Below are 23,189 nucleotides of genomic sequence, written 5' to 3'. Positions count from 1 at the left end.
TGTTGCTCCTGGCCACCATCTGGAACAGTGCCCAGCACACAGTCGGTGGTCAATGACATCTGTGACTACAGAAGGGGTGGACAGGCCTGTGGGGATCATACCAGTGGTGACTCAGGCTTATGGCCCACACAGCCCATCAAGGGGAGGAGAGGCAACAACACCAAAGGGCTCACGCAGAAGCAGCCAGCGGTGGTAAGACAGGAAGTAGAACTTCCTGGTGTGACAACAGTCCTGAGAATCTGTCCATCCACGTGAACAGGCAAAGCTCAAGCCTTATCCTGTGTGATTCAGGATGAGGAGAAGGGCAGGACAAGGGTCCACCATGGGAAGGGCGATGAAGCCAAAGAACAGCTAAGGGGAAAGGAACAGACCAGTGTGTGGTATCCACAGACTCCGGAGGGCAAGGGGAGGGTTCTTAGAAAGGCCAGTCCCCCAGCAGATGCAAGCAAAAGTGTCGCGGAGGGCAGGGATGGCGCTGGGCCTTACAGAACCTATAGCTTTGGAGTAGATGGGAAGAGAGAGGAACTACCCGAAGGACACAGCCCAAACAAAGGCCCAAGGAAGAAGGAAGATGGGGACACGGGTGGCAGAGCTCCTAGAGGAGATCGCTGCTGGGCCTCCTGAAGTGCCCAACCCCAGGCTCAACACTTCCAGCCAATGGCACCGTGCGACCCTCTGCTGGCACCCTGCCCCGGGGCCCCTCCATGGGCTGCTGGGGGTCCCTGAATCCAGCCAGCCTCGGAGCTGGGCCTAAGTGTGGGGCTGTGGATTCTCAGACTATACCCCTGCCACTCACTACTCCCCAAGCTCCCCAGAACCTGCCTGCCTGAACTATCAGCCCAACCTTGACCTGAGGCCTGAGGCCATCATGCCACGGAATGCAGTTGAGAGCCCTTCCTCTCAGCAGCAGGAGGCAAAGGGCCCAGGAAAACACTCAGGTGGGGCACAAAGGGTGCTGGGTGACAGGGTGTGTGTGTGTTTGTGTGTAGAGGACAGTCCTCTCTTATGAGGGAAATGCTGCTGAGGCCAAAGCAGGCACCTCCAGGCAGCCCCTAGGATCTGGGCTGGGGATAGAGGCAACTCCGGCACCCACCACACCCACCCACTGTATAGATATTCTCCTGAGAAGCAGAACCGGCAGGACAAGCACATGGATGTACAGAAAGTGATTTATTATGAAGCTGAGAAGTCTCACCTCCTGCTGTCAGCAAGCTTAAGGAACAAGAAAGCCAATGGTGAAGTTCAAGCCTAAGCCCAAAAACCTGGGGCAGCCAAAGGTGTTTTTAAGTCCACATTCAAGTGGGAAGGCTGGAGAAACAGCAATGAGTGGATGGGCCTCTGGGGATCGTGCCAGAGCACATAGCCCACCAAAGAGAGGAGCAGCAGGAGCAGCACAGGGCTCACCCAGCCCAGCACCTATGCCAGCCTCACCCATGCCAACAAAGAGAGCCAGCTCACCCCTCCTCTACCCTGTGTTCTAGTCAGGTCCTCAGCACTGAGTGAGGCCCCCACGTTATTGAAGCTACCTTGTTCACCTCCTCTACCAATTCAAATGCTGATCCTTCCAGAACACATTCACAGACACACCCAGAAAATGCTATGCCAGCTGTCTGGGCATCACTCAGCCTGGTCACACTGACACATAAAGTTAGCCATTATACCTGCGCTGGCATTCCTGTTCACGTTCCCTAAAACTGTGGGTTGGACACAGGCCCGTCTCTGATGTTCTAGGGTGTGGGAGGTACCCAGCTTAAAGGGCACAGGGTGTCAGGTTCTAAAGTCAGCCTATGATTCTAGAGCCAAAGTCCTTCCTAGCAGAGCGTGGTGGCGCAGGCCTGTAACCTCAATATTCAGGGAAGCTGAGGCAGGAGGATTAGGAGTTCGAGACCACCCTGGGCTACACAGAAAGACCCTACCTCAAAAAGAAATTAAAAAGTCCTTCCTGAAAATTCTTTCATCAGCCTTATGATGTAGCTTCCCGGACACAGGGCACACAAGGAGAGGTGCTCGGTTCGTGTGTCAAGACACAGTCACATCAAAGCTCAGTCACATCCACCCACCCCAGGAGGGCTACAGGAGCAGACTCCTGCCCATGTGGGCAGGGCTACAGGAGCAGAAACCTGCTCATGTGGGCCAGCCCCACCAACTGCACTTGCCAACCGTCTTCGCATTGCCATTTCTTTTGTTAGCAAATGTGTGTTCCTACGGTGGGAGAATCTGAGTAGGTAGGAAGAACGAGGCTGTGCACCTTCTGCTGTCAGTGAGGTAAACAAGGAGGGGTGACTTGTGCTATAATAATGCAGCTATGCCACGACCTTGCTGTGTGACACTGGGCAAAACCTCCACCTTCTCTGAGCCTCAGTTTCTACCTATGGAAGGCAGGAATGATAAAACCACCTATGGTCAAAGTGCTCTTGCAAGACTATGGAAACACCTGCCTGAGAGAGGTAAGGGACAGAGTGACTTCAAATCCACACCCAGCCCCTTATGGAGTAGCTCACATAGGCAGAACCTCAGGGGTGCAGGCAGTCCACCCCCAAGATCCCCCCAGTTTCTGGCCTGTCTGTGTGGCCTCCCCTAAAGGTAATCAGGGCAGCCCTGCCTTCCCCAGGCTCTCTGGCATGGCTGGAATCCCAAGCTGACCACCTTTCTTTTCTTTCTCGCCCCATATTTGGGGAAGGCATTTCCTCCCTCCCCAGCAGGGCCTGGGCCTTCCGGTCAGGTTTCCACCCAGATGGAAAGTCCCACCCAGCCCCCCAGCGAGCTCACCATGGAAACGCCACAGGGAGCCGGCCAGACAGGGTAAGTGGCCCCAGCAGGCCTTCCCAGCCAGGCCCACAATCCTGCCCACCAGGAGGGGAAGGACAGGAGAGGGTGAATGGAGCCTGCGCCTGGACTGGACACTCCACGGAACAGTGTTCCTCTCTAGACACAAAGCAAGGGCACTGAGCATGAGTGTGCAAGGGTGAGCAAGTGTGTGCACAGGGACTGTGTCTGCAAAAGGGAGTGGTGGAAAGACTGAATTAGGGGCCCTGTGTATGGCCCTGAACGCACCCCTCTCATTTGAGTTAGGGGTCCCAGCCCTGAATGCTCTCCCCTTTCTAAACCTCAGTTTCCCTGACTGCTTCTCTTCTGGAACCTGAATTCCACTCACAAAAAAGGAGTAAAAATAGTTTGGCTTAAAAATAAATCAAGATGTGAGCATTGCAAGATGCAAATCCTCAGGCCAGTCTGCACCCAGTGCCATCACAATCAGTCTGGGCAGGGAGGAGGTGAAGCACCAGTCTCCAGGGCTGTTCAGCTCCAACATGCAAACAGTGTCCTCAAAAGGGGGCTGGGGATAATTGCACACATCAAAAAAGTTTGAAACAGAGCAGAAAACCAAGACTCATGACATTCACTGGCAGGTGAAAGGCTCTTCTATATCCTACCTACAGAAACCCACTTAACTACATTTAATAACAGGCACTCAGGAACGTTATCTGAGCAGCTGCCCCTTAGGCCCAGGATGCAGCCCAGCCTGGGCAGCCTCGTCCTTGCTGGGTCCCCTCCAGGCTGCAATGCATCAAACTCCACAACTGAGGGGAGTGTGCTTAGGCCTCAACCATCTTTCCAGGGGCCCATTTAAGAAAGGTCTTGAGGAAAGATGGTTCTGTGTGTGTGCCAAATTGTGACTAAGATAATGCCTGCTGTCTATTCAATGATTAATGAGAATCCACACAATAAATTCCTCAGCATTCAGTGCCAGGGAAAAAACATTTGTCTGCATCTCAAGTGCTTAAATCAGACAGAGGCAGCAGCCACACTGCACTCTGTTTCACTTTTGGCCTAGGCTACCAGGAAGCTCAACTGGATACTGACCCTCATCTTAGATTTCCAACAAAATTAGTCTTTTCCTCTGTTGTTTCAGCTGCCCTGAGACACATAGGCACCTCCTATCTTTTTTTTTTTTTTGGTACCGGGGATCGAACTCAGGTCCTTGCACTTGCGCAGCAGGCTGCGAAACCACTGAGATAAATCCTCAGCCTGGCACCTCCTATCTTTTCACTAACAATCACCATAGCTAGCATTTACCAGGTGCTGTATGTGCTAGGCAACATGCAGAACATGTGCCATCTGCTGTCTCACTTGTCCTTATAACAATACCACAAGGTAGAGGCTCCTTTATCCACTCTCTACATGGCAGGAAACCGAGCCCTGGGAAGGTTGTCCTTGGTCAAGATGGGCTCAGAGGTGGTGCCACACACTCACCTGCCCACTGTCTCTTCACTCCTGAAATGCTGTCCTGAGGGGAGTGCAGGGACCCCACTGGGTCCTGGTGATCATGTGTGGCACAGACACCTGTGCTGAATGGAAACAGAGGTCACTGGCTTCAAACCCCTTGGTCCTAACTCCTGTCTTAAACTGGCAGGGCTTGGGGAACCTAACCTAACCATAACCTTGACCATAACCTTTACCACTAAATCTAAACTTACCTCTGGTCTAGCCCAACCCAAATTAATTAATAACCAATGAAATGCTCCTTGCCGGGCATTGTCCTCCTCTCTGTGGGTCAGGGCTAGGGCCACAAAAGCTAGGGCCAACTGGGCAGACAATGCAGGAGCTCACGTGACAGCGGGGACTCAGTACAGATGGTGGGAGCATGTGGAGCCAGCAGCAGGAGGGTCAGCTGGGACAGGAGGTCACCCCTCCTCCTGAAGCCTGGGCAGACCTGGGCAGGGTGAGAAGGCCCAGAGCAGGAATGATGTGCTGACCCCCACTCTCCAGCAGCTACTCCAGCCTACCGGGGCTGGCCCAGCGGGTGGGGAGGAGATGCCCTGCCCTGCTTCCTGCCCTGTTCCAGGCTGGCCAGGAGTCCCGCAGCCAGCACAGGAAATAACAGGGGCCCCCAGAGGCCGCCCAGGCAGGCCCGGCTCCGAGGCTGCCCGGGGAGGGAAGGAGGCCATTGTCGGCCTTTGTTTTGGTTTCCCCAGCACTACCCAGGCTCCAAGAGGCCAGGGGAGCTAACAAAGCTTCCCTCAACCCGCAGCTGTCCGGCCAGCCTCCCCCAGCCCCGGCCCTAGGGACAAGCCCACCAGGCCCCTGGGCTCTTAAAGTGGCAGGTGCAGGGTGGAAAAGGCAGTCATGTCCAAGTTGGGGGTGGGGGCACGCACCGGCCTGAGCTGGCCAGGCAGGCAGGCAGACAGATGGGTGCTAGAGCTGCAGTCCACACTGGGTCAGCCCAACACTGGGCCAACAGCAGGGGTGTGAATCTCTGGAAAGAATTCTAGGACCCTGAAGCTGCAACAAAGAAATGGAAGAAAGAAAAGGGAGAGCAAGGAGGTGACCTGGACGTCTTAAACACCCGCCTGGACACTGTCCTGGTCCCTCAAGGGAGACATCCCAGAAGCAGGATTTTACTATGCACTGGCAAGCCTAACACTGTGGATGAGGATACAGGGCACATGTGTGCAGGCCTCTGTGTGTGCACATGCGTGGAAGTGTGTGCAGTATGTGTGTGAAGGCAAACACACTTGTATATGTGTATGAGTGTACACCTGTGTGTTTACATGTATGCACTTGTGCTTGCAACTGTCTGTGGACATGTATGTATGTGTGTTGCATATGTGCACAAATGTGTGTTGTATGGAGGGCCTGTATGTGTGGATGTTCATATTTTGAGGCCTGTGTACATGCAAATGTGTATATGTGTGCACAGCGGAGTTATGTGTGCCTGAGTAGGTGTGTGATATACGCATCCTTGTGTATATGTGTGTAGCATATGTGCACATCCATGCACACAGGACCCTTAGGCTGGTACCCACCAGCAATCCCTCCTTCCCGTGCTCACCCTGGCAGCTTCTCACTGGTGTGTCACTACACTGACCTCATTAGGGCTCATCACACATTCTAGTGCACCTTGTCCCACAAAGCTTCAGGCAGCCCACTGAGTCCTAGCCACTGGGAATCTGCAGCTACAGAAAGTGAACCTCTGGACTCAGGACAAAATCCCAGCTGGCTACGAAGCACCACACCAGTCCTGACCTCTGTGATCCTCAATTGTTCATCTGTGAGATGGGAATGGTAATACTTCCTACCACCTGTCATTAACAGGCTTAAATAAGGTAATGCATTTCAGGTGCACAGTTCCCTTATGGCACTAAGTGGATGCTCACTTAAACCTATGCTCTTTATTCCTTCATTGTTATTGTTATTGCAGTGCCACTTGCTGAGGCAACAGTGAGGCAAACCAGTCTTGTCCCTGCCTCCACAAGCTTGGACGGTTTGCAAAGCATGTAGCCTGAGAAGCAGAATAGCTCATAGTAAGATGTATCATACATACTGTACCAGATTCAGAATTGGTCTATGATAAGAATTACTACCAAGTATAGCCAGCATCCATCAGTTAAAACAGCCATAACAAAGGAAAAAAGAATTATTAATGGGGCCAAAATAATGACCTCTTAGAGCCAAACAGAAATTAGTTAGCTGGGTTTAGCAGAACTCACTCATGGGGTGTGTGTGTGTGTATGTGTGTGTGTGTGTGTACTTGCCTGCATGCTCGAGAATTTTAAGGGACCGTCAGCTGAGAAGACAGCAGCCTAATCCAAGTGCTGCACATGGTCTACAGCAGAACACTGGCTGATGCAGCACTGACTATGCCCAACCCTGGGCTGGGCCCTGAACAGCGTCCGCCACGGAAGCCAGGATCAGCCAGGCGGCACGGTCGGGCTGACCTTGGCTGTTTCCTGCTGGGCACTGGCCCATGCCTGCACAGTCTATGTGTCCAACCCCACCCAGGGAAGGAGCCCAATCACATGATGGCCTCAGAGCTTTTTTCTTTCCAGAGCAGACCGTGCCACCCGCTGCCAAGCCCATCCCACCTTCTCCATTTAGGAAGCATGCTGTGTCCCATCAAGAGAGTGAGCATGAGTAGGGATGGTCCCTGAGAACTTAGCTCTGGCCCAACCCTGCCCCAGGGTGAAGACGGGACAAACAGGGAGTGCAGAGAGGACAGCTCATCTGGACCCTCTCTGTCACCCATTAGACCCAGTCTCAGAGCTAAGCTCCAATCCATGTAGCCCTTGTTGTGTTGTGAGCAAAAACGGTAGAGGTGCAGAGGCCCAGGCGGCCCCCTAGGGGCTAAGGACTCCCAAGACTCCTTTCTGTATTCCTCACAAGGGTCCTAGGAAGTCAGACTATTATCCTCATCTCAGATGAGAAAATGGAAGGACAAGGAGTAACTTACTCGAGGTCTTATAGCTAATAACTATCTAACTCTATAATAACTCAAACCTTAACTGCCCAGGGCAAATACAGACAAAGAGGAAGGATAAAGTTCTACACCTTGGCAAACATGTGCCAGGTTCCTGCCAACTGCTGAGCCAAGGCTAGGCTCAGGGGACAGAGAACCAGAGGTGGCCAGTGCCCCTAAGGAGTGAGCAGAGCAGCAGGGGACCAGGCCCCCCAAGAAGGAACATTATAGCCCAGCAGAAGTCAGTGAGGGTTGGAACAGGTGGTTGGACCTTGAGGCACAAAGGAAGGCACAGAATTTGCCTTAGGGCCATCATGGGAAGCTTCCTGGAGGAGGTGTGGTTTAGGCTGAGCTTCAAGGGATGACAAGGAATTCCAGAGGCAAAGGGCCCAGCCAGAGCCAAGGCCAGGAGGGCCAGCAGCATCAACACAACCTGCAGCTTGTTGGAGATGCAGAATCTCAGGCCCCATCCAGCCCAGCCAAGTCACAATTCACATCTGGACAAGATCCCCAGATCTGCATGCATGTGCAGGTGCAAGCTGTGCTGGCACAAACTGCCCCAGGACATACCACATGGAGAAAGCAGGCCAGGCAACGATTCCCCCAAATGGGTAAGGACCAACATTATCTTCGCCTCACCCGCACCCGTGCCTGACTGTGGCTTTGGTTTGTGGCCAGGCTCCAAGCTCCCAAAGAACTATAGATTTCAAATGTCCTCTAGCAGGATCCCAGGGGCGTTAGGGAAGGGCCATCAGCACAGGGTAACTCCCTCCTATCTTGGGGCAGAGTAAGCTTCGGAGAAAATAGGACCAACTTCCTTGTTATTACATCCTCTGATGTCCCCTGAGAAGCCCCCCAGCACTAAGAGAAGTGTGTGCAGCACGGTGGTCTTCCTGGGGTGGACAGCCCCAAATCCAGAGCCGGGGTCCAACAGCAGAGCACCTGCTGAGTGCCAGGCTAGAGATAAGAGATAAATGACATGGAGTCCTTGCCCCGGAGGACATAATAAGTCCATGTGGAAAGAATGGAAACCAGCAAGTCCAGCCACACACTGAATAAGTGAAGCCATTAGCCAAGGTGTAGGGGCAGGAGAGACGATGTTCGTGTGTTTGTTCACCTATGCCCTGGGCATCAGCACACATGGGTGCTGGCACACACATGCACATGTATGCACAGGCTCTGCACACGTGGGCACAGCAGACACAAGAGAGGAAGCACTGCAGAGTGTACTCCAAGGTTGATCCTGAGCCAGAGGAAAAGGATGGGCAGGAAGTAAGAACCACATCCTCCTCAGAGAGCTGGTCCAAGTCAGCCCCAGGGAGCAGAGCATGCAGCAGCACCAGGCAAGGAGCACACAGGCTCCAGGGGACCTCCCCAGGGGTCCAAGTCAGGGCTGCAGCCACCTGGGGCATGCACATGCACACATAGGCACGCACACGTGCACACACACACACACACACAGGAGTGCCTGCATCCATGTGCACACATGGCACAGATGCCCTACCTCATGGGCTGCTCACCATGGCAACAGAGTGGCCACTTCTCGGCTCAAGTCACCACCTGAAGGTTTCCAAGGCCCCCTGTGCTGGGGGGAGGCAGGTCTAACAAAGGCACAGCCAAGGCCCGGCTGGCCGGGGGGCCGCACAGCCGACCCGCTGGCGCATGCCTGCCACGCTCCCCCCGGTGAGCTCAGGGCCACCGTGTCTTCCTACCCAGCCTGCCTGGCTCCACTTAGCTCAACTCCCCACAGACTCCCCAGCCGAGCTAATGAGAAACGCCCCAGCTGGCCCCATATAAAAATGCATTTCATAAGTCTTTAAAATGCTGGGAAATTCTACATCTATTTAGTGAGACTTTTCTGCTCCTTTAAAATGTCCCCTGGTCCTCATCAAGAAGACGAGGTATTGGGGGCTCCAGCACAAAAGGTGGACAGCACCAGCCAAGCCAGCCCGGAGCCAAAGGACACCTGGGCAGCTCCTGCCAGGAGGGTCACGTGACTCGGGCTGGTAACACGATGACAGAGAGGGTGGGACATCCTCCCTGATGAAGCCACTGTAGGAAAGAATTCAAGATGAGGGACCCTGAGAGTAGGTGGGGAAAAGGAAGAGGGGGGTAGTCTCTCACCCTTGATTTGAAAATTGAAGGAAGCTCCTAAGAAAGACTCCAGAGGAAGAAAAGACCACCCATGCAGAGATAGGCCTCATGGTGTTCTCTGTGGGAGCCAAACCTAAAAGCAGCTGGAGTGTGCGACAAAGAGGAGCAGTGCAAAAGGACTGCCTGTCCACGGAGTGGCCTCCACGACAGCCACCAAGGCAGGACGCTGAGCAGGTCTCATGAGGGCTTCAATCCCAGCCTTCTGCTAGGTGGAAGGTCTGTTTACACATGGATGGGGCTGCAGAAGAGACATGAACCCCAGCCCCAGGCTGTGGGTGGACATCTGTAAAGACACTGAAATAACAAATACCTGCTCTAACAAAGCACAGTGGGGTGGGAGGCGGAGTCCAGGCTGAACAGACCATGGTGTGGCCTCTGCTCCCTGCTGTGAAAGGCCCAGTCCTCCGGACACTTCTGTCTACACTTTGCTAGCCAATACTTGGAGGTGAATGACCGCAGGGGGTGAGGAACCTGTTTCTTTGATCATCTGTGGAATCTGACCATACTTTCTATCCCTTTCCCAGAACTAGGTTCAAGGTAAAATAAGAGGCTTCCACACATGGTCCCAAGGGGAGCAGCATCTCTGGGCCTCTGTTTTCTCATCTCTGCATGAAAACCACAAGGAAGGAGCACTGTCTCCTCGAAGTACCTCATGCATGAGAGTGATGGTCTCCATTAAGCAGGACAACCAGACCTGTCCTGTGGCAGGAAGGTCTAGTACACGCACCACAAGGCAACACCAATGAGGTCGCAAGCTGTCGCACCACTGCAAACAACTGATTACAGTGGGTGTTTCAAACCACCAACGTGCCTGTCCCCACGCCAGAAATAAACTTAGCTGCCCTGCCCCAATGTTGACAGTGAGTCCAGTTTCCAGCCAGCCCCCAGAGCCAGCTTCCTCTGCCTGCATCTCCCTGGCTCATTCCAAAGTAGCCACGTTGGGAAGAAGCTGGGGGGAAGATTCCACCAGGCCTAACCTGAACCTGGCCTGGACAGTGGGAGATTCCAGTGAGACTGGGAGTGGCAGATACACAAGCAGGTGCACCTTCACCCAAAGCAAGGCTCCAGGAGCTGGGCTGGTTCCTGAACCCCACGTGAGAGCTCAATATCACGTACGTCACACCCGCACCTGGCAAAGGCCTTTGGGAATAGAGAAGGTGGGCAGGCTTCCACCCCAGGCTGCGATGGGCACAGGATGCCTGGAGCCTCAGCAACGGCCCCTTGGAAGTCACATTTAGCAACCTCCTCCAAGTCAGTAGTTGGGGCCAAAGCAGACAGCAGGGGAGGTTTCTTTCACCATAACAGTGATTTTTAAAAATATAAGTTGTCCAAAACGAGGTACCTTCTCAACCTACCAGGAAGCCTGGTGTGGATTGGAAAAATGAGAATCCTCATCTATTTTGATGGGAGTGTAAAATGTTGCAGTTGCTGTGGAAAACAGTCTGGTGATTCCTCAAAATGATAAATACAGAATTGCCATATGACCTGGCAATTCCACCCCTAGGTATAGGTCCAACATAAGTGAAAATTTGTAGGTGGATCTTCACAGCAGCACTATTCACAATAACCAAAAGATGAAAACATCCCAAATGTCCATCAACAGATCAATGGATAGACAGAATTCGGTATAATGGTATTGTGGAATACCATTCAGCCATAAAAAGAAATGAAAGACAAACACATCTCGCCAAATGGATGAACTTTGAAAACATTAGGCTAAGTGAAAGAAACTATTCAATAAATACTACATATCATATATACTTAGGAAATGCCCAGAATAGGCAAGTCTCTGGGGACAGAAATTAGACGAATGATTGTCTAGGGCTGGAAGGGCTAGGGGAGTAAGGGATGATAACTAAGAGGTACAGGGTTTTTTGGGGGGGTCATGAAAATGTTGATTTGCCTGTAGCAATGGCCACAGATATCTCTGAACATACTAAGATTACTGAATTGTACACTTTAATGGCATGAACTGTATGACACACGAATTATATCTCAAGGAGGCTGCTTTTAAAATATGAGTTGCCACCCCCGGGCAATGGGTAAAGAGACACCTTGTGGGTGGTGGTGTTCTTGTATCAGTCAAGCAGAACAGACAACAGTCCTCTGTTCCTCTTAGCCTGATGCCTGGGTTGGTGGCTAGAGCTGTTTCATATCTAGAGCACATAAAATCCTAAACTTAAACTCTGTTCTCTTCTTGGGTTCTGAAGGAGAATTAATCTAACATGGGACTTATAGATTACTTATTGAGGTTCAAGGAAGAAATTTTTCAATGTTCTGTGGCAGATGTATGATTATCCTGATGTGAACTTCTAGGCAAAAATAATGGAAGCAAGAAGCTAGAGTAGAATTCCTTTCTGTCTTAAAATGCTTTATTTTGAGAACAGGGTCTCAACTAAATTTCCCAAGCTGGCCTTAAACTGAGACTACAAGCATGTGCTACCATTCCCATCTCAGAACATGTTTTTTGTATGTTTTGTTTTGTTTGTAGCACTGGGGATTGAACCCAGGACATCAGGCATGCTAGGCTAAACCTTTATCACTGAGTTAAATCCCTAGCCCAATACATGTTTTTAGGAGTGAATGTGTCACCTTAGCTAGGGTTCTGTGGCAGAGGTGCGACAGGCCATGGGTATGTGTCTTGCTGTTGTATAACTAGAGTGAGAAACAATATTGCTTAGGCTTTATTATGAATTAGTGAGTACTCACGAAACAGACTAAGTTCAAATCCTACCACCACTCCAGGCAGCATGGTCCTAAGGAGAGAATAACTGGCTGCCTCTTGCCCTTGTTCTCTTCCAGAAAGTGAGTTTACTAATACTGCTTATCTCAAGGTTGTTGGATATATAGGAGGCATTAAGATTAAGAATCAGGGCCTGCTGTGGTTAGAGTTAGTAGATGAACACCTTAAATATATATATATATATATATTTTAAACTAATTTCATGTGAGAATACAGTTTTCTGGTATTCAAAACTCAGAAGAGGGCCAGGGATTTAGCTCAGTGGTTTTACCACCTGCTGCACAAGCGAAAGGGCCCGAGTTCGATCCCTGGTTCCAAAAAAACAAAAAACAAAAAATGAAAATCAGAAGATCTGGCAATCCCAGGCCCAGGTGTCCCCGTGGCACCTGTGGTAGCTGAGGAAGAGCTGCCCCTCTACCAGGGCCTAAGTAACTGTCTCCCACAGTGCCTCCCAACCCTACCAATTTACCTGTTCCACCAACCTGCCCAGGGGTGAGGGTCTAGGCTTGGGACTCAGTGGAGTTTTCCCGCTTGCAAAGGATTTTCATCTTCCTAGAGTTTGGACCTGTGGCCTGGCAAGGAGGGTGCAGATAAGGGTGCACGTAAGTCAGGAACTCCCTGAGGTCACATCCACAGTGCTGTGCGTGCGTGGGAAGAGAATCCACACACTTCACCTGAATACACAAAGGCAGCTACAACTCCAGTCAGGTTAAGAACTTCAGCTTCCATTGTCTGTTCAGATCATGCCACCACCACCATACCTCCCTGAATTCTATGGATAAGAAAAATCAGGAAATGTTTAAAATCCCACACCTCCGAGCCCCTGCACCTTGATTCCTTCCCCTGGGCTCTGCCATCAGCAACCCCACCTCCCCACGGCCCCCTCTCCAGGCCAGAAATACCGCCAAGAGCTGCTGATCGCTTTGCTCCATCCCTGCCAGGCCAGGCCGGGCTTTCCATCACTGTCAGAGCCCAGCTTGAGGGCACGGGTAGAGCAGGCTGGCTGTGCTGGGGGCAGGGGTCCCTGCTGGTAGGAGACACTGGAGGAGGTCAGGGTGAGTGCTGGAGCAACGCTGCATATTCTGCTGGAGCTCTCATCACATTCACACAGGCTGGGCCAAGAGGGTGAGGGGAAGGCAGTACTTGAAGCCTGCACCCCGGACCAGCACGATCCCAGCAGAAAAGGGGCCGCTGCATGCCTTCCAGGTCTGTGCTCCTTGCCAAATGCATGCAGCCATGGCCACCTTGGCTCCTGGTGAGCAGAACCAGAACGCTCCAGCGGGGACCTCCCAGAGCCTCCATGACGCCAGGCCCCCAGCTTACCACCTCCCAATGCCAGCTGGGGAGATGTTAAGCCACTGGCTCTGGCTGCAGGAGGTCTTGGGTTTGAGTCTTTGGCTGGAGACTGTGGATATTTGATTGTACAGCTCCCAGCCTCCTTCCCTCATCTGCCAAACAAGGATGGCAACTCTCTGTAGCTGTGCCAAGGATGGCTGGGGAGGTTCTGCTTCCTCACCATCCTCCCAGCCGCCTGCCCCCATTCTCTGACGGGGCCAAGTGGTATTTTCTCAGTTTAATGAAAAGTAGTAGACAAAAGCAGCTTCAACCAGGCCTTTGGCCCTGTCCCCCACCAAATGGGCACCTCCCAAACCAGCCCTTGGAGATTATGGAGCTGCAGCTGGAAAGAGCACCCACCTCACTGGGTGAAGTCCAGAGGGACCTGCAGATGAGCTAACTCCCGGCCTGGCACATGCCAGGTAAGTGCTCCATGACTTTGCCATGACCCATGCCCAGGGCTGCCTGCCACACTGACGTCATCCTGCCACCCAGGAGCTGAGCCACTCCCAGGTCCATGCTCAGGACAAGCTGACTTTTACAGCCTCCATTCAACAGAACAGGAAGGAAAATTTATCACATGCGTGCGCCATAAAAAATCATCAGAAACAGGCCAAAGACAGCAAAGTGATTGTAGCCAGGTTCTGGATTATCCACTGGCTGGGACATCTGTCCCTTTTCCCCACCACTGAACAGACAATCCAAAGCTCTCTTGACCCCAGAGAGCCATAGCCATGGGTCCCAGGAGGAGGGGGGCACTCACAGGAGCACACATCCTCTTGCACATGTGCATTGGGCATGCTCAGCACCTGGCTGGAAACCAGCAAATCCCACAACCCTTACCCTCCCGGGCACTTCAAGGAGGCCCTGAGGCTGGTCATCCACTGTGGAATGACAGATTTGCAGATAGGCAGGGCCGCTGACACCACCCCAGCCCCCTGCAGACCAGAAGATGCCTCACCACCTGGGGACACAGTCAGGGTGCATCCATCACAGCCACTGCCACAACACCGTGACCCACTGCTGTTGCCTACCCACCACCCACATTGCCTCCAGCACCACCAGGACACCAGCCAGCAGGGAGGGGCTTATCTGGACACTGGCCTGAGAGCCTTCCTAGATCTGGGCTTGAGGCACAGCAGGGTTGCCCTCCAGAAGTTAGCTCAAGCCTGAGCATGTGCACCCCTGCAGTTGCAGGGGACCTGAATCTCTGAAACTGAGGCCTTAGAATATCAGTTTTTCTGCAACCAGGAAGGGAGGGAGGACAGGGGCCTACACAGCGCTTTTGCCAGCCTCCTCACCTGCACAGTGCTGACTCCAAGGCCTGCCCTAACCCTGAGCTCTCTGCCCCAGGATCTGAGCACCCCACCACCACTATTCTGGCTTCAGACAAGGCCCCTCCTTGTGGAGGGAGCCTTTGTCACCAAGGGGCAGGGGTCATGCACACTAACAGTGCCCATACTTGGACCCAGCTGGACCCTGCAAACTCTCCAGGTGGCATCCAGACCCTGATGGAAAGAGCACTGGACCAGGACTCCAGGGACCTGGGTTCAAGGACTCATTCTCTACTCTCTTTCTGTCTCATCAAAATGATCATCTCCCAAATTTCAGTTATTTGTGAAAAATCTTCATGATGGTTGCTTAATCTAGTATTATATACTTATTAAAATTTTGTCAGCTCAGTTTTTTTCACTTAAATGAATTTGGCATCATCATAAGTCATAAATGTCTATAAAACCCTAAGTTCTATGTATGACCACTAATGTCTTAAATGTTCACATATACCTGATGCCTGAAACCACATTTTTGGAAATGAGGACCCAAAGCAAATTTCTCTTATTGTCTCACTTTCCACAACTGAAAGGGGAAAGGCTCGAACTACTGACTAACTGGTGGGCCTTATCAGGCCTTAAGATTCTGCAGGACCAGACCAGCTGCAGCTTCCCCATGAATCAAGGGATCAGCATCCTGGGATAGGCCTGGTACAGGAGAGGGGGACAAGAAAAGAGAGCGTGGCGACTTCCTGACAGGGAGCCCGTGGCCCCAGTGTGACGAGAGACACAGTCCCTTCACCCCACAGCTCCCAGGACCCCAAAAGCCAGTTCCAATCTCAAGCTCCATGGTCATCTCCAAGTTACAAAACTTTATAATTATAAAAACCTTCATTGTTCAACCTATTTTTACAGCCAGGAAACCAAGCTGCCAAGAAGAGAAAGAGTTGATGTGGAAAACCAAGTGCCCAACTGTCACATCACCCCATCACCCCATAATGGTCTGAGCTCCCCCTTGGAGGCATGAGCACAGGTCTGCCAGAGCTGAGAGGACAAGGCAGCTCTTTCCAGGAAGAGAAATCCAGGGATTGTGATTTAGACTGGAGGGTCAGTGTCCCGTTAAACTGGCTTTTATACAGTTAGACTGGAAAGAACGTACAGCAGCACCCACGGTGAGGAGCTCTGAGCCCTGTGCAATGGGAGAAATTGCCGCCCGTTGGAATTGTGCCCACAAGTAGAAAATGTGGCCCTTGGGAAGAGAAGGGCACATTACTCTCTGTATGCAATAGATTTTATTGGCCATATGGAACTGATATAAAATCATGTTGCATGGGGTAGTCTGGACCAGAGACAGGAATGTGACACGAAGAATATCATTTCCATAACCAGCTGGGTGGCTTTCTGAGTTTCTGGGCCAGGCCCCCCAGGACCCCAGCAACTCCCCCAAGTGCCCCTGGGCATTTACCTGCTGCTGTCACGGAGGAATCCCAGGCCAGCGAGAAGTCAGAGGCCTCCCCCTCTTCAACTGAAAGAGAGAAGAGAGATCTGTCTGAGTCTGGAGACTGCACACATAGGAGTTCATGGGGTGGGGCTCAGGGCAAGAATGTCAGAACATAGGTGGGGGTCCTTATATAAAATAGGATAATATCCACTCCCAAGGAAGAGGTGGTAAAGCCTATCAAAGAGGACTTTTTGGTATCAAAGAGGACTTTTTGGTTTCAAAAAGACTTACAATGATTGGAATAAGACTTGAATGGTAAACAAGTGCTGTGTCAGTTACTGTTTCCTTATCCCTGTGACCCTGGCAGACATCACTAATCAATCATAGCACTGTCTCAAACCACACAAAACATCAGAATCTGTCTCTGCTCAGTGCTACAGTCCATTAGTATCTACAGTCAGTTTCTTCTCAATATGAAGCCTTTTGTTTCTCACAAGAGTAAAGCGAAGACTCAGAATGTTCCAGGATCCTGTAGACATCTTCCCCTTCCCAGTGCCACATAGACCACCCCTGAGATACCAAGGACTTCTCCATTTCTCCAAGGAATGAAGAAGTTTGAAATGGCTGGGGAAGCACAGGGTATTAGTCCCCATGCTGAGACAGGACCTGCAGACAGACATCAGGACAGGCTGAGGTCAGCTGCCCCGTGGTCCATGGGTTTGAGCCCTATATCTCACAGGCTGGTGACAATGGCAAGCAACTCACCACTCCCACTTCACCCCAGGCTCAGCAGAATGAGGGGTGTCCTGTCCACCCCACACCCAGCACAAGAGCCCAGGCTGGTGGAGGCCAGGCACTAGTAGACCACAGGAGAAACACTCTACAGCATAATAGCTCTCTTGTCCTGGAATTAGTCCCAGTCTGGGCATGTAATAATATTAAAGCTGGCTTATGGACTTTGTAAATGGAACTTTGTTTAAGCCAAAAATATGCACACATGGTATTTTTCAGATTTAACAGGCTCTTGCAGCTCTACACATGTGCAGGCTGAAGTGACCACGAGCTGCCCAGTTCTCTTCACTGGCGACACTACTGCTGGCACCACCTAGGTGCTCTGTGAGTGGGCGCTGTGCTCAATGCTTTCCAGCCATTCCTTGGCTTAATCCTCAGCACATTCTCAGAGGGGGGAAAGGACATGGTAAGAGCCCATGCAGAGTATGGACTCGCACCCTGGATTCTTGGTCTCGACAGCTGCTTCTGAAACTACTATAAACAAGGGCACCAAGGATGTTGTCCTAGCAACTCCAGACTGGAAAGCATCAACCCCGACCCACTGGGCAGCCAACCAGTGAGAGGAGCAAGCAAGCCACAGGCAGAACCCAAGCTAAACAAATTAAACTCTGAGCTTCTGCTTTCCCATCTCAAAAATGGATGTGATGTGGTACCTAGACCACATGCTGCTGGCAGGATTAAGTGGGATGGCATCTATACACCCCTGGCACTGTACCTGCATAGGGCATCTGCCCAGTAAACGTCAGGGTATCATCTGCTTGGTGCTGGCCCAAGTACTCAGGTAGGTTTGGTACCATGACTCAAGCAGTCCCGAAACATGTCCCCCTTGATTATCGCCCCTGGTCTTCCTCCCCACCAGAGCCTCGAAGACTGGGTCTTTCGAACTCTCAGACATGGCACATGCAAGAGGAACATCCACACTGATGAAGACGAAGTTTGCATTTCTCTCTCTCCCAAATTTTTATCCAGAATATAGAAACTCGAAATCAAGACAATGAAATGAAGAGACAACTTGGGCAGGGACTGAAGCTATTGTTTTACTCAGCTAGTTACAGCTGGGATGGGTTTTCAACTATGCAGCTTTGTAAAAATGAATCAGGACCTCATGCCAGACAAAACTGACACTATTTGCTAAGGTGATTCCAACCAGAAGACCCCCGAGACATCAGAGGTGAGCCATGCTGGAAAGGAGCACTCCCTGCCACACACCTAGAGGCCAGCATCTTTCATGTATCATCTTACACACACACACACACACACACACACGCGCGCGCGCGCGCGCACGCCGCACTCTGTGAAGGGACTGCCAACAGTCTGCAAGATCATCATGCTGCCATTTTGCTGTCACTCTCACCAAGGTCTCCACCTCGGCAGTGACAGACATCATTGCATCACTGCACAACACAGTTCACCCTTTCCCCTCTGTGCACCCCAGGCCTGCACCCATCTGAAGCTGTTAGTGAAGAAGTCTGACCTGAGCCACAGACTTGAAAGGGTCCCCAGGATGTGAAGTGCATCCCTTGCAGAGACCAGGCCTCAGCCACAATGGGCTACACAATGTGAACACATCCACCACTCTGAGGCCCTTTCTGAGTCAAGGCTCTGTCCTGGGGACCAGGAACTCCAGACAGGCTGTAGAGAGGGAAAGAGGGGGACAGTGGCCCAAAACCATTTGGGTGGGGGAGTCAGAGCAACGACCTCCCTGCTGACTTCCTGAGCTCCCCACCCAAGCGACTGCAGACTGCACCCCTTCCATGGTCCCTGATCGAGTTCCTGCACAGTGAAGCCTGCATGCCCACCGCCCATGACATCCCTCCACTCTACTGCACATCCTGACCACATTCTGTTTTTTTTAAAGTATAAACACATCAGCCTTTACACAGTCTTGATGAGAAGAAACATACAAACCCCCAGTCCACCCCAAGGCCCTGTGCCACCTGACACTGTGAGAGTACAGTGGTTTCCCTGCCCCAGTGGAACTCTGTTGTCCAGGCTGGGTCTTCAATGCTGACATGACCAGCAAGGGCAGAGGGCACAGTGAAAGGAAGGGCCACCAGCAAAGGGGTGAGGCACTTTCCAGAGACTTCAACTTATGAGACTTGGTGCATACCTCACCCTGCCCTGTCTCAGAGAAAAGAAGCATCCACTCCTATAAGTGACAGGCATTTGTAAGGAGAATGGGTGTCTGGGACCAGTCTGTAAGCACAGTGTGGGTGCCCAGGGCTGAGGGTACGAGACAGGGTAATGGTGTGATTCCAGGAAGGCTAGCATGTGAACAAGGCTGTACCCAAGATAAGTGTGTCCATATCACAGAGTGTACAGGGAAACGAGGGTGCACAAAGCAAGTGTGTGCACATAGAAACCAAAAGTCTGTACCTGAGAGTGTTTCCAGGACAAGTGTCAATGCATGGGGAAGGGGCACATGGCAAAGGCCAACTCACTGTGACACTTAATGAAGCTCCAGCTCCTGAGCCTATCACAAGCTCCACTGTGGCACTGGGAAGGACCCCAGGGCTCCCACAGCCCTTTATTTTTTGTGACATTTGCAAAAGTAAGATGTTACCTATTTAAGATCACCATCGCTTTCTGCTTCAAAGTCTCTTCCATCCTATCTCCTCTCCTGTTGGCCACCTTTGGGTGGCCAGGGGCGCTTCATGTTCTTTGTCTCAAAAAGATTCAAATTGTTTCAGCTTCTGGCCTCCAAGCTCCCTGCTGGGGCTGATAGATTTCAGGTATGCTCTGTCCAAGTGCAAGTGCGAGCATCTGCAGGCTCATGTGTGCACAAAAACTTGTGAGACACGCAATGGCTCTGGACTTGGCCATGGTCACAAGGCCTAGTGGGGATTGCACCTGCCCGTCCTCACCACATCTACCACCTCCTGTTCACAACTCCACAGCTGAGCTTATGTCTTGACTCCCTGCCCAGCCCATTCATTCACAGCCTCAACACCTGTCCCATGTTCCACCCACCTATAGGTGCTCATGGTAGCCATCTGCCTCCCTCACCAATGCTCAGTCTCCCTCGCTGCCAGGTCCCAGGGCCCAGCTCAGTGCAGAGACATTAGTAGGCACTCAACAAAACCTGAATGAGTAGACAAACCGGGCCCATGGTAACAGCCTGGGAGTCTGCTGGGGACTGAGGTGCTCTGAACCAGACAGGGAAAGAGGCGGTCATGGACCCACACTGTCCCTCCACGCCACAGCTGCCCATTCCCTTCCCCTTCAGTCACACTGGCTCTGTGCTCCAATCCCACTCCCAGCAGTGCCCACACCTGCCTAGCCTTGAGCAAAAGCCCCTCACGTCTGGGGTTGGGTGGGTGCTAAACAAAAACCCTGGCTAGGGCCAGAGATTTAGTTCAGTGGTTCCACTGCCTGCCTTGCAAGCACAAGGACGGGAGTTGGATCCCTGGTACCAAAAACAAAAAAACAAAAACCCTGGCCAGGCAACCCAGTTACAGGGTGGAGCAGGGAGTGGTCCCATCTACACCACAGGAACTGCCATCAGTGCATGACACTGGCCCAGGCCAAGTGTCACCACAATGACAAGGTGGCCCCGTGGGAGGGACTGCTGTCCAGCCAGGGGCTCCTACTCAGACTACATCTAACTGGGCCTGAGAGCTGTTCATCCCTGGAGGGCAGGGACAGAGTAGGGCCAGGGATAAAGAAGAGTCTGATCTTAAAATCTTCCAGCTGTCTTGAAGTTGATCATCCAGCTACAGCCCCGGGACAAGGCTGCCGAAGAAAACCCTTCAAGGCAGGCATGGTGGCACAGACCTGTTATCCCAGCTACCTGGGAGGCTGAGGCAGGAGGATCAGGAGTTCAACATTAGTCTGAGTAATATAGTAAGACTCTATCTAAAACAAAAAACAAACCAAAAAAAACATCCTGGCGAGTGTTAAGAAAGACCCTGAGGCTTTGTCAGAGCTTCAGATAGAGCAGAACTTCACCTTCTCTCTCAGGTCTGGGAGACCTCGAGACAAGTTGTGGATGGCTATCAGAGCCATGGGAATATATGAGCCCCACCAAAGCCTATCCCCCCAGCTCAACACCAGGTGCATAAGTAGCCGGAGCTCTCTTCCTCTGAGAGTGGGATGGGCCTTGCCACCCGCTGGAGATCCCAGGCAGACCCCAGGCCTTGTGCGCCTGGCTGTGGGCTAGTGGCACTGCGCAAGGTGTTAAGCGGACACAAACAGTCCCCTCTCCACCATCACTGAGCATATGGGGAAACAGCATTCTTGCCCATGGCTTGGAGAGCAAAGCCCTCTAGCAGGAGGGTCAGGGGGCTCGCCAGCACCTCAAGAGGCAGAAGAGATGGAGCTGGAGAGGGCAACAGAAAAGAAAGGTGAGGGGCTGAGGAAATAGGGCCCCCAATACAACTGCTGAATCTGGAGAAGGACTGGGTCCTCCTGGGTTGGCAGAAGGAGAAAGCACATGGGACAGTTCCTAAGACAGACAGCATCAGGAGGCGAATGAGAGACAGAGAGGAAAGTGCTGGTGCAAAAGTCAGAGGGCTCTTCCAGCAGGGGCAGAGGCCCAGAAGCCCTTCCAGGTTCCCAATCCAAATCATACCAGGCCTGCTGCTCAGCTGGCTCCAAGGACCCAAAGGCCCATCCTGAATATGAATGCCCACACTTCTGGGCAGAATGACCACGGTCAAGTGCAAACAAACCTAGTCCCCTGACGCACGCTGTCCAGGCTCCTTGAAGGTGGGGACACATAGGCTATGGGCAGGACTGGGGAAGGGGGTCTGCAGCTAGAGCTGAAACCCTCAGAGAAGCCAAGAGATGGTGACAAGGTCACATGATAGCCCCTGTCCTTAATGCTCAGGATTCGCCCTGACCTCAGACTCTCTGTTTAAATGACCACAAAGACCACCCGCAATTCCTCTCCTGCACCAAGGCTGAGGGTGCCCTGCAAGTCCCTGGTTCTCTGTCCACAGTCCCCAACACGGAAGGCCTCTCCTTGGCGGGGGGGGGGGGGGGCTAGTATTTAAAGAAACCTACTTTTTAGACATGAGCCGTCCAGCCTCTCTCTAACCTCATGCTTTCAAAAAATAAAATGTTTTCCAAAGCAGCTGTTGCAGAGCTGGAGGAGACTGCTGCACAGACCCATCAAGGAGTATAACTGGGTCTCCAGGTCAGTACATTCCTAACAGGTCCTTGAGGGCACTTTTGACAACATCTGACTTTTTTTCTTAATTGCTGACTTCAGGACCAACCTATATAGCACACCTCCTGATGCTGCTGGAAATTTCTCATACATTATCTCCCTGGCCACTCCCAGCCCCAGAAGCTGGGAGCCTAAATCTTGCTTGGCCATTGGCTTCCCTTTCTCTCTTTCCTTTGCTATGTATAAAACAGGGAGAACAGGAAGACACTTGGCAATAGACCAGGAAGTCCAAAAGAGAAGTTGGTCCATTCTTACAGGAAAGGTGACCCTTCCAAAACCACCCAACAGAGCTCCTCTAGCTATACAGATGAGCTAGGAAAAACTGTATGGAGAGAAGCTGCAGGAGCAGGGGTTCGAGGAGAGGGCCTTGGAATTTAGATGCCCAGGTTTACACCCCATCTGTGTGGCACAGGGCACTAGATCTCAAGCAAAATGCAGTCAGTCCTTCATATCCACATCCATGAATTCAGAAAGCCCTGGATGGGAAATATTTGGGGGTAAAATGCACCTGTACTGAACACGTAAAGACATTTTTTTCTTGTCATTATTCCCTAAGCAATACAGTATAACAACTATTTACAAATTTATTTACATTGTGTTAGGTATTGAGTCATCTAGAGATGATTTTAAATCTACTGAAGGATTGTGTAAATTATATGCAAATCCTACAGTTTCCTGTAAGGGACTTGAACATCCAGGGATTTTTGTATCCGTGGAGGTCCTGGAACCAATCTCCCCACAGACACCAAAGGACAACTGTACTTGATCTGCTCTGACCTTCAATCTCCTCTATAAAATGGGGAGACTCCCTAAAGCAGTCGGTTGAAGGTAACTGTGTAAGCTATGGTGGCTCGCATTGCTGGGATAATTCAAGCTTGCCCTCCTGCCCCCAGGGTCCTGGCTGGCTGTGGAGGTTTCACTGTGCCTGGAAAGAGAGGAGGGCTGAGTTCTGAATACTGAGATCAGGGTTCCCACTGAGATTCCCCTAACCCACCCACAAGAAGACCAGTATAGAACCAGGGATCCCTGGGCATTGTGGCCTTCCAGTC

At 51.8% G+C, this 23,189-nt stretch overlaps 1 protein-coding gene and 1 non-coding gene across 6 annotated transcripts in view; one reads left to right on the top strand and one right to left on the bottom strand.

Moving 5' to 3' along the window:
• The window catches only part of Znf423 (zinc finger protein 423), a 319,020-nt gene that overhangs the window by 249,145 nt on the left and 46,686 nt on the right, over positions 1 to 23,189 (bottom strand). For all 5 annotated transcript variants that reach the window (XM_087206814.1, XM_087206799.1, XM_021260944.2 and 2 more), the window contains exon 2: positions 16,203 to 16,262. In XM_087206814.1, coding sequence (XP_087062940.1) covers positions 16,203 to 16,262 — 60 coding nt within the window. The remainder of the gene's footprint in view (positions 1 to 16,202; positions 16,263 to 23,189) is intronic.
• Positions 11,423 to 11,557, top strand: LOC147830693 (small nucleolar RNA SNORA48). Its single transcript, XR_015449699.1, has one exon. It is a non-coding gene; the product is annotated as a small nucleolar RNA SNORA48 (small nucleolar RNA).

Source organism: Heterocephalus glaber, unplaced genomic scaffold (genome assembly GCF_053883595.1).
Source record: "Heterocephalus glaber isolate CG9 unplaced genomic scaffold, H.glaber_assembly_v1.0 deba00000071, whole genome shotgun sequence".
NCBI classification, from domain to species: Eukaryota; Metazoa; Chordata; class Mammalia; order Rodentia; family Bathyergidae; genus Heterocephalus; species Heterocephalus glaber.
The sequence above is the reverse complement of the archived record's forward strand: the minus strand, read 5'-3'. Positions and strand labels throughout refer to the sequence as shown.